The 12,069-nt window shown below is 36.8% G+C and overlaps 2 protein-coding genes across 3 annotated transcripts in view; both read right to left on the bottom strand.

Moving 5' to 3' along the window:
- Window positions 1-206: 206 nt before the first annotated feature.
- Window positions 207-1,656, bottom strand: LOC122137233 (neoverrucotoxin subunit alpha-like). Its single transcript, XM_042722994.1, has 2 exons — window positions 1,620-1,656; window positions 207-1,171 (listed from the first exon to the last, which is right to left on the bottom strand). Exons 1-2 carry the CDS (start codon window positions 1,654-1,656, stop codon window positions 645-647), a joined length of 564 nt encoding a protein of 187 aa, XP_042578928.1. The 3' UTR covers window positions 207-644.
- A 7,204-nt stretch (window positions 1,657-8,860) lies between these two features.
- Window positions 8,861-12,069, bottom strand: part of LOC109099950 (NACHT, LRR and PYD domains-containing protein 12-like) — a 55,998-nt gene continuing 52,789 nt past the window's right edge. For both annotated transcript variants that reach the window (XM_042722825.1, XM_042722824.1), the window contains exons 9-10: window positions 9,866-9,942; window positions 8,861-9,506 (exon numbers count right to left, since the gene is read on the bottom strand). In XM_042722825.1, coding sequence (XP_042578759.1) covers window positions 9,427-9,506; window positions 9,866-9,942 — 157 coding nt within the window. In that variant the 3' untranslated portion in view covers window positions 8,861-9,426. The remainder of the gene's footprint in view (window positions 9,507-9,865; window positions 9,943-12,069) is intronic.

Below are 12,069 nucleotides of genomic sequence, written 5' to 3'. Positions count from 1 at the left end.
TTATTTAACTAATATAAAATAAAAGTAAAATTAAATTAATATTTTATTATTATTATTACTATTATAATTTTTGTTGTTATTATTATATTAATTCATTATTATAATATGCATACATTTATTTAAGAGTACAATAGTATTATTGTAATCATATCATATTTCTTTCAATGATTTGTTATAATTCAAATAAATCATATTGTGGTTGCTATCATTATCATCAATTTAGCAAAGGTTTCAGCAAAGCAATTCAGCGAAGGTTCATGTTTACATATTTGAGTAAATAAAACAAGTAAACAAAAACAACAGAATTACATGTTTTTAAAAGATACATTTCAATTGAAAGCTAATTTTGATAATAATACAAATGATTGATGTAACACTATAATAAAAACACAAATGTAGGTTGAGAAAATCATAGATACACATCACTGAGCATGACTCACACACACACACACACACACACACACACACTGATATTACTGTGTATATGAGGATTTCTGACACATTTATTCTGACTGTTATTTCAGTGACAGAGGTTCAGCTGCAGTATTGATGTGATGAAGAGACTGTAACATCTCACTGTCACTGATTTATCATGCAGCTCAAAGCATTATGGGTAGAATCTCTGGTCAGTCTCTTCTTATTCATCAACACAGTTTAATTATTCCACCTTCAACTCTAAACCCAGGATAGAGCGGCTGAGTGAATGTGGTCTGGACTGTGTGGATGAGGCTCATTGTGTCAGAGATGCTGTAGAAGGACAGAGTTCCTGCACTGTGATCCACATACACTCCTGTTCTACCACTGCATATGTAGGGCTCTACAAAGAAATCAGTCACTATGTTATTGTGTCTGAATGAATAATACGCCGGAAGGCAGCACAAACTCCAGGACTGATCATTAGCTCCAAACACACTCTCATTACCTTCTCCCTTCCTGCTGATGTTCTTATATGACACTGATATATGCAATTCTCTACCTCCACCCCACTCAGTCTCCCAGTAACAGCGTCCACACACACTCTCTCTACACAACACCTGCTCACACGCATCAAATCTGTCTGGATGATCAGGATACGGCTGTATCTCTTCCTCCCATCCCACTATTCTGTTATTCTCAGACAGAATGATTTGAGTGTATGCGGTGTTTGGATCCAGTGTGAAAGAACAGGCATCTGAACACAAGAACAAAGACATTTGGAACACAACAACAATCACTACAGCTGTGTGTGTGTGTGTGTGTGTGTGTGTGTGTGTGTGTGTGTGTGTTTACATACATTTCTTCAGTCCTGCTGTAATCCTGGATTCTCCTCCATGATCCACACTAGAAAACACACACAGAGTCACATTCAGTCAGGAAACGAGTTTTAATTTAGTCATTTTAAAAGACTGATTTTTTTGACAGACTTTAAAAAAAAACAGGCAGTGGTAATTTGCACTAAGTGAAAATAGCAGTATTTTCTTAGCGATATGCTGTTTACACTAAGTTCAAATAGCTGTAGATTTTATTTACACTACAATAGCAGGATTTTCTGCACATGCTTTAAAACACACAAGCAGTGCTACCCAGATGGCAAAATGACTCCGGAGCGGATCCACAAACAGGTCCGTATCTGAGTTCACTTGCACAGCGCAATGGATCTGGTCCAGACCCGTTCATTAATTGGGTGTTTTATGTAAAATGGGTAATCTGGCCAAAACTAGCTATGGAAATACCTAAAATAGAGCTGACAAACATCATATAGACTAGATTGCTCTATAAAAGCTTAAATATCCAATATGTCTGCCTTTATTAATATTAATAAACAATAAACCATAAAATCATTCAAAACTTAAATATCAATATCAGTGAAAATGTTGCAAAATGAATACATTATGAAACAAAGTTGATTCTGCAATAAAGCAGCTCTGGAGAAAACAGTGATATCATAATCCAACTCAATTCAGTTCAAGTTTTGTCATTATACAACGGCGTCAATACAATCAAATTAATATTATTCCTGAATATTCAGTGTCTTTTAAACCCCAGCTAAGGTGACAGTGGAACCCAAACTCCAGCAGGTGACTGAAACGAAGAAAAAACACCTTGGGAGAAACACAATAAATCCAGTCATTGCTTTTGTAGGTGGATGCTGCTGTTTGGGAACGCAGTAGTGTAAGACAATTATACAGAAATACTTTGATGACAGACTTTGCTCAGGAATTTCAGAACGACCAAAACAACATATAGATGCTGTGAACGAGAGCGGTTTGCTGATTAGTCAAGTTATCCTGTCTCATAGTGCAAAGTCACATGACTTTTTCAATGCACACGGTGGAATTTATTCATAAATGTGTTTCCATCATAGTTTATGCGTATTTTTTCTTATCAGATAAAAAGTTTATCCTACTTAAATGTGCGCATAAGTTTTATGCACATTTTTAGAATTTATGCGCATCTTGGCATTTCAATCCAGTGTTTTTTTATGCAATATTCCAAAATGCCCATAAAAATAGATGGATGGGGGTTCCGGGTTCCGCGCGATGGAGTAGGCTGGAAGTGAGGAAGCTCTGCCAAGATAAAACACTAATATATTAATCTGAGCCCTCAAATGTTGATAAAGCAAGGGTCAAATATAATATAAGTATCTCAACAACAAGACTTCTGCTATGAAGAGAAACTTACGGAAGGGAAAAACGAAACATATTCAAAAAACGTTAAGTCCCTTCACAATCAGCAGTCCAAAGATGGCGGATAAAGTAACGGAGTCCACACAAGAAGCCACATCGGAGAATTCAATCTCATTACAGACATTAAGAGAGGAATTGTAAGTATCCAGGGAAGAGGTGCTGGTGCAGCTAAAAGCTGAGATTGCGACATCGTTTAATGATATCAAAGCAAACATTTCCTCCCTGCACGAAAAATCGAAAGTGGACATTCGCGCTATACATGACGAGCTAGCCGGTGAGCTAGCACGTGTCCGATCGACACAAGCAGAGACGGTCAGTAATGTTGAGGAAATGGGAAACAAACTACAGAATAAATGCCTGGATCTACAAAACCAAAGCAGAGGGCAAAACCTTCGTCTGGTGGGCATTAAAGAAGGGGCCGAAGGTGGGAACATTATCAGATTCCTAACAGAATTCTTTCCTGAGGTGCTCAGTGCAGAGAACTTTGATTCACCGGTAATGATAGACAGAGCGCATCGCACTCTAGCTCTGAGACTGGTGGCTGGAGAGAGGCCCCGCGCCATACTCGTTCGCCTGCATTACTACACGGACAAACTTAAGATACTGGATCTCAGCAAGGTGAAAGGCAGACTCATGTACAAGGGACCCCAGGTACATATCTTTCCAGACATGAGTCCGGAAGTCTCCAAATTGCGTGCAGCCTTCAACCCGGTGAAGAGAAAACTCCGTGAAGCCAACATCGCGTACAGCCTGTTCTACCCAGCCAGACTCGCTATCACAGTGGACGGTATTAGACACTCATTTGACTCTCCGCGTGCTGCTGAAGAATTCTTCAATCAGAAGATTACCACAACAAGCTGACTTATGTGCAAGTAGCTTGAATGGACACTTTTGTCCGTAACTGACACACACACCACGTAATCACGTAATATTTTAATAAGAATTTTTTTCTCTCTCTTTTTATTATGATATAGTTAATATATCTTTGCATAACGAGAAGTGAATACACGATTATCTAGCAGGAGCTTGGGATTTATGTTAAACTGATGGATGATATGTAAGGGGGGACGTTATTTTTATTATATTTTCTTTGTTGTTACTTGCTGTTGCTTTATCGTATAATCTAATAATTGATTGGGGTTCAGATGTCTTACATTTATAAAAATCAAAGACGAGCAGAGAGAGTCTCGTTTAGTTTTCGTTTAGCTTTCTCTTCTCAAGCTGTTGAAAACAGCAATGTGTTTTTTGGTAAATTTGTTATTCCCCTACTACTTGTTTGGGAAGTGGCAGGGGGTGGGATGGGTAAATGTTAATGTTGAAGAGTTTGGAGTTTATATGTGGTTAAGTGTTATGTATATATTTTTTTTACTTCTTTTTTTTCTTTTCTTTTCTCTTCACTATGTGGATGAGGGGATGTTTACATATTTATTCTATCCTCTATTAATATAGAATGTTGTAAGAAGTATAACGGGATCTTTAAAGATGCTTGAAGAGAATAATGTGCAATTTGTCAAATGGAAATGTAAAGGCCTGAACGGTGCAGTTAAAAGAGGTAACATACTGGCTCATCTTAGGAAGCTGGGAACAGATGTTGCCTTTCTACAAGAGACACATCTTAAAAATCATGCACATAAACCGTTATATAAAAATTGGGTTGGCCGGGTGTTTCACTCAAAATTTAATTGCAAGTCACGTGGAACAGCCATCATAATCAATAAAAGTATTCCCTTTATTACATCTGATGTAATATCGGACCCAAATGGTAGATATATTATTGTAACTGGGAAACTTTATAGTAGCCCTGTAACACTGGCAAACATCTATGCTCCCTACTACGATGATGAGAAATTTGTGAACTCAGTTTTAGCAATCCTACCCAATCTTCACAGCCACAACCTAATTTTAGCAGGAGATTTTAATTTGGTAATGGACACAGTATTGGACAGATCATCAAGTAGACAACAGTCTATATCTAAATCAGCCAAACTAATCCAGAATTTTTTAAAATCTGCAAATATAATTGAAGTTTGGAGATATTTAAACCCAACTACTAAAAAATATTCTTTCTTTTCGCAACCGCACAATTCTTATTCTAGGATTTACTATTTTTTCTTGGACACTAAATTACTTTAGTCAGTAAAGTATATTGACTATGAAGCCATTGTTTTATCAGATCATGCCCCATTAAAATTACAACTAACCTTCCCCAACAGATACACTTCCAGAACCTGGCGAATGGATAATAGTTTATTATCTAATGAAACGCATGCCGAGTTTATAAGATCCCAAATAGAATTTTATATGCAAATCAAAAAAACCCCAGAGGTATCTAAAAGTATATTATGGGAAGCTTTGAAAGCTTATTTACGTGGTCAAATTATCTCTTTTTGTGCACTTAAGACAAAGATTAAAAAGATAAAAGACAAAAATTGATAGAACAAATTTCAGAAATAGATCACCAATATGCAGAATCTCCTACTGCTGAACTTCTAACAATAAGGATAACGCTGCAAACAGAATTTCATCTTCTAGCATCAGAAGAGACTGTTAAATTAATAAATCGTTCTAGACATAAATATTATGAATATGGTGATAAAATAGGAAAGTATTTGGCTCATCAGATAAGAGTATCTGAGACATCAAAATTAATAAGGGAGATTCGCACGGGTTCTGGTTGTATAACAAAAGATGTATTAGAAATTAATCAAGCATTTAAAACTTTTTATATTAAATTATACTCAACTGAATCAGCAAAAGAAGTCAAACTCATGGATGACTTCTTTGATAATTTGGATATCCCTTCTAATAATGAAAGAGATAAAAAGCTATTAGAGGAACCTATTACTCTGGAAGAGGTTGGGATTGCAATACAGAGTTTACAATCTTCAAAGGCACCTGGTCCAGATGGGTATACGCCAGAATTTGACAAGAAGTTCCTTGCTGACATCGCCCCTCTCCTTCTAGACGTTTTTAATGAATCATTAGAGAGTGCCAAGGCAGACAAGGCTGCCCATTATCTCCGATGCTTTTTGCATTAGCAATTGAACCTCTGGCAATATCTTTACGAAACTTAAGGGTCTACAGTGGGATCTTTCGAGGGGTGGGGGAGCATAAAGTATCATTATATGCGGATGATTTATTATTATATATTTCCAACCCATCTAAATCTATTCCTGCAATTATTTCCACTTTGAAGAAATTTGGACGAATTTCAGGGTATAAACCTAATATGGGGAAAAGTATATTATTTCCAATTAACAATTTAGCTGATCAACAATCTTTTGAAACACTACACTTTAAAACTTTAACCCAGTTTAAATACTTAGGAATCAATGTCACTAAAATATTTGTAGATCTATATAAGGAGAATTTAAAAAAATTATTTGATCAAATAACACAGGATTTACAGAGATGGTCTCATATATCTATTATCAAAATGAACATTCTTACAAAATTTTTTCCATAGTCTTGATAAAATTATTTCAGAAGGAGGAATGGGACTTCCAAACTTTAAGATTTATTACTGGGCAAGTAATATAAGAATGATGGCCTACTGGTTACAAAAACAACCCCAACTATGGGTAAGCATAGAAAGTGCACGCTGTTGTCCATCCTCACTTTCTGCTTATCCATTAGACAATCCAGTAGTATCACATACACTCAAGATCTGGTCCCAGGTTCGAAAATTGTTTTGGCTGGCAAGCTGGTTCCCTTCAAAGCCCCATTATAAAAAATCACTTGTTTGCTCCATCGTTTAAAAATACAACATTTGATGATTGGGTTGAAAAAGGAATATATAGCTTTATTGATGAAGTGTTTCCATCATTGGAACAGCTACAAAAAATATATAACATACCTCGATCACATTTTTTTTTAAATATTTGCAGCTGCGAAACTTTGTTAAACAAAATAATTCATTATACCCCAACTCTCCAAATCAAACCATAATGGAAATGATACTTTTGCATGATCCTCACAATAAAAGAAGTATTTCATATATATATATGAAGCACTATTCCACATCAACTCTAGAACACTTCCTGGGCGGAAGACTTGGAAGTTGAAATTACAGAGGAGCATTGGGAGGCAGCCCTTAAACAGATTCATGGCTCATCAGTGTGTGCAAGACACGGACTCATACAGTTTAAAGTAATACATCATTTACACTGGTCTACGCAAAAGCTCAGTAAGATATTCCCAAATGTAGACCCTTCATGTGACCGTTGTGGACGTGCACCGGCATCGATGGCCCATATGTTTTGGAGCTGCCCAAAATTATCCTACTGGAGAAGTATTTTTCTGACATTGTCAAGAATATTACAAAGGCCAATTGATCTAGATCCCCTGATTGCGGTTTTAGGTATTATTGAATCTGAGATAGCTAAAAACAGGGCTGAACAAAATATGATTTTATTTGTTTGTCTATGTTATGGTCCGCAAATTTTTGTGCTGTACCTGTTGTTGTTTTTTTTTGTCTCTTCTCAGTTCTCACTCTCATACTCTAGGGACCACCTTCCTTGGATTCTATTGGCTATCTTTGCTGTCATTTATCATTGACATCACGTTTCCTTTGCCAATCATGCTCTCGTCCAAGAGGTTTAAAAGGAGAACGTCCGCGGGAAGAGAGAGGGACGTTTTCTGTTGTGACTGTTGTGTGCACTTGTGGCTTTGCTGCTCTCTGATCTGATGTCTTTGTCAACTCGCTGTTGGTTTGGAAGACAAGGAAGGAGTGGAAGAGTGTAGTAAGTCACATGAACTACATACCTGCACGTAGTGATCTTGGATGTATTAGAAACGCTACTTTAGTTGTGTGCGCTTTTTTTGTATGTTTTGGTTTTAGTGCATTTAGTGTAGTTTATGACGCTTTTGCGTTGAAGACTTTTCTTTTTCTTTAACAGTTTAGGGGTTTGGGAATTTAGTTAGTTAGGGATTTTTTTTTTTTTTTTCATATTTTATTTTATGATTTAAGTGCCACTTTAACTTCCCTTCTCTCCTTTGTCTTGTTTGTTTAACTTGTTCCTTGGGGGCAATAAATATTTCTTGTAGTGCAGTTTGTGTCATGTGTTCCATTGCCACCTCTTTTCCTGGCTTATTTCTTCAATATGTCAACTTAAAGGGGTCATGACATGGGTTTTTTTATTTTATTATTATGGTCCCCTGGGTGCAATTATAGTATTATTATAGTTTTTTTTTAAAAAAACTTTTAAAATGTAGTGAATTATGACATTTTCCCACCCTGTTTCTCATCCTTTGATTCAAACAGTCTGTTTTTGGGTTGTTTCCCCTTTAAGAGTTCAGTGTTAACGCCCACTGTTATGATTGGCTAACGACAGTGCCTATGGATCAATTATTAACACCCCCAGCCAGAACATTTGCGGATTGAGCGTAACTGTTTTAGTAGCGGGTGATTCCATGTACGATGTCGCGTTTTCATTGGTCAGTCGTTGAAGCCTATTTCTGATTGGTTGTTGCCGGTTTTGACAGCGTTTATGCCAAGAGCAAAGAGAAAGAATTAGAAAGAGAAGAGTACTTGGCCATGCGCGAACGCACGGGACACAGTCTAAGCACATACGCGCTTACTTTAAGTGAAGAGGAGAGATTCGCGATTGCACTGAACACGGTTTAAGTGCAGGCATACTCTCTGAGCGAGCCCAGAGAAAATTCTTACAAGAGCAACGTGTATCTGAGAGCGCGCGCCCAGTTCCCGCGCGCAAGCAGAGAGATTCGCGCTCGCACATTATATTAATGTACTTTCGCGCTACAATAATGCACTCTCGACATTTGACAGGGAAATAACGCCATACTGCGTGGCATTGTAATTTTCCTGTACACAGACCCACTCGCTGTCCGTCGACTGAACACTTGTGAGGCGCGCGGCGCGTCAACGATACGAAATGAGCGTAGTTGTCTTGTGCTGGAGGCGGTCATATGCAAATGGTTGGAACGTCACTTCGCACCGTGACGTCACTTCTTACCATGGATCCAGAACGAGCTGTATTTAGAGCTTGATTAAATAAATGGCTCGTTTATAATGGGGAGGACGTCTTAAGCTATGAAACTCGCAGGACGTTTTAATTGGTACAAAGACCTCTTATATTCCAAAAGATCAAGGCAAATTTGGTTTCTCATTTCATGACCCCTTTAATGTTACCTCCTTTAATCCCTAGACAAAAAGTTACATCAGAGATGTAACAGTCTACTAGCACGAAGATTAATATTGTTAAACTGGAAACAGAAAGCTGCCCCCACATATATAAATCTGATGAGGGATATCATTGGTTGAATTGATCCATTGAGATAAATGGTTAACTGAGCTAAGAAGAGGATTGAATTAATACCTGAGGTGGTTATTGGACTAATGCCTCCACTTTTGTTTTATACATATTGTATACTGTTGTTTTCTCTGCATATATATATTTTTTATTTATTTATTTTTTTGTTCTGTAATTATATGTTGGATAGTTGTATGTGAGATGTGAGTGAATATTTGTTGGTTTATATATGCTGTAGGGTTTTGATATGTTTAAGAAAAAATCTAATAAATAAAGTATTAAAAAAAAAATTGGATGGATGGAAACGCAGCTAGTGACTGCAAGTACAATAAAACTGCATTGTGGTCCTAGCAGCTGGCATTGCTCATTTGCTCAGCGTTCATTGCTGGCCATAGGGGTCTATGCAGAGGATTGGGTGGTCTTTGGTGAGGATCTATGCCGATGGCTGTCCAGTCATGATGTTCACTTGTCATGGTCTTCACTGACATTCAGGGCTGCGTTGTGGTCATCTCAGGGTGCAGGTCCACCATCTGGTCTGGATACAGACTGGATCTGGCTGAAAAATAACCTTAGGACAAGAGTGAGACAGAAACACTGAAATAAGTAACAAGTATCGTTGTTGACTTTTTCTCACAGCACATTTTCATACAAAATTTCATGATGTCTCATAGCAAAGAATACTGTTAAATGTAGGATGTAAAAGTAGGTTTGTGCCACATGACCAGCTTAAACCAACAAAGGATCAGCTTAAACCACCAAAGGACCAGCATAAACCAGCATCCCAGTGTCAAAACATACCTAACCAGCATATGCTGGTTTTTTCAACAGGGTTGATATTGCACATTTATTACATGTTAAAGGTAAATCATTGTCAGTATCTGACAAACTAGTTGGCTAAATAAAGTTTAAAACTCTATTTAATCTTACTTTTAAAGATGAAGTAGAATATCGAAGGATGAAGTAGAATCAAAAAACAGACTGGAGCACTTGAATGAGCTGTAAAGCTGCAACAGAACACAAACACACACAGTATTTTAGTAATGTTATGAATTAATTTCATATAAGTTATTATCATATAAATTATACAAGAGGTGGGTAATATATCTGTCAAAATATAAACAAAATAGACTTAAACTAATATTCCAGATCCAAATTTCAGAGAAAAGTACAGATTAATATTGCCTGCAGTTTAAGGGGTGAAAAATTACCTACATATATTGTTTTGGATTAAAATCCAGATAACTAACCCATCTCATAAAAAGAAGTAGATCCTGTCCAAATAGGCCTGTAAAACTGGGCTATAACTCAAATCTATGATAATGCTATTTTGCTGAAGAACTAACTCAAAGTTCCACAGCAATTTCAGAATTAAAAGCCGCCAAAAAAAGCAATTAACTACATTATAAAAGAGTTCACCCAAAAATGAAAATTAGCCTGTGTTTTACTCACCCTCGAGGCATCCTAGGTGTATATGACTTACTACTTTTTGTGGCAAGTCATGGCCTAATGGTTAGAGAGTTGGACTTGTAATCGAAAGGTTGTGAGTGCGAGTCTTGGGCCGGCAGGGATTGTAGGTTGGGGAGTGAATGTACAGTGCTCTCTCCACCCTCAATACCATGACTGAGGTGCCCTTGAGAAAGGCACTGAACCCCCAACTGCTCCCCTGGCGCAGCAGCATAAATGGCTGCCCACTGCTCCGGGTGTGTCTTCATGGTGTGTGTGTGCACTTTGGATGGGTTAAATGCAGAGCACGAATTCTGAGTATGGGTGTGGAGTTATATTAAGAATTGTCCTGGCTCTTCTAAGTGTTATCATTGCAGTAGGTGGGTGTTTCTCTTTAACAGTCCAAAACACGTTAAATAAAGTGCGCGCATCCGTAATAAAACATGCCTCACACGGCTCCGGGGGGAGGACTCCTGTAGTGAATCCATGCGTGTTTGTAAGAAAAATATTCATATTTCAAACGTAATAAACACATTTCTCACACTTTGGACTTTTGAAGAGAAACACCCACCCACTGCAATGATAGATCTTAGAAATGCCAGAACAATTTTTAATATAACAACGATTGGATTCGTCTGAAAGAAGAAAGTCATATACATCTAGGATGGCTTGAGCGTGAGTAAATGACAAGCTAATTTTCATTTTTGGGTGAAATAACCCTTTAACGTTAATGTTAATAGCCACTGTACAAATAAAGCATATTTAAACAGTATTCCTACTGTGTTCTAAATGAAATTATGTTTCCCCTTAATTCAGCGTTCCTGCTAAGCAAACAGCGTACAGAGCACACACGTGTGTTCGTTCCACTGTTCCTGCACACTGTTTCAACTAATCTTTTTATCATCTTACAATATTTACTATATATTTAGATATTGATCACAGGATCGATTTAAAGGTTTGGAAGGCTTTTCCGACTGTGCCGTATATGTATGAAATATGAATTCAAATAAATGTACAACGTAATTCTACCTCTAACAAGTAGGCTATATTTTTCTTGTTGTGTGTGCTTCTCAATCTCAGTTTAAAATAGTTTATTGCCATGATTTATACACACAAACACATACGTATATATATATATATTTATATATCAGTGGTGTGCGGTTGTGTTCTGAAATGAGGAGGCAAAATTTTTATTTTTTTATTTTTTTTTATCAAATGTAAATTCATGTCCCAGTCACATTTTCTTAGGTAAATAAACATTACTTACACTATCAGAAAAAAAAACTATTCTATTTTATATTTTTACGTTAACAATGTAATGAAAATTCTATTAAAGCCATGTATGAATCTCATCAAGTTAGTATTTTTAAGCATTTTACATTTATTCCAAAATAATAACTCAAGGCAATAACAATTTTAAACAATATATTTTATTGTGAACTTATGTTTAGCTATTCTTTATAATAATTATGCTGCGTTCCAGGCAGGTTTTTGAGCCCGTAAGTCACGACTTCAAACCATGACTCACGACTTTGTAGCGTTCCAGGCAAGTCACGCCAAACTGCCTGAGCGCATTGTAATACATAATCGTGTGTGTATTATTTATTATTATTATATTATTATAAATTTTATTGCAACATTGTTATATTGCCCTAAAGTCTATTTCTCACCGTGTACCACTTGCATAA

Source organism: Cyprinus carpio, chromosome B4 (genome assembly GCF_018340385.1).
Source record: "Cyprinus carpio isolate SPL01 chromosome B4, ASM1834038v1, whole genome shotgun sequence".
Taxonomy (NCBI): Eukaryota; Metazoa; Chordata; class Actinopteri; order Cypriniformes; family Cyprinidae; genus Cyprinus; species Cyprinus carpio.
The sequence above is the reverse complement of the archived record's forward strand: the minus strand, read 5'-3'. Positions and strand labels throughout refer to the sequence as shown.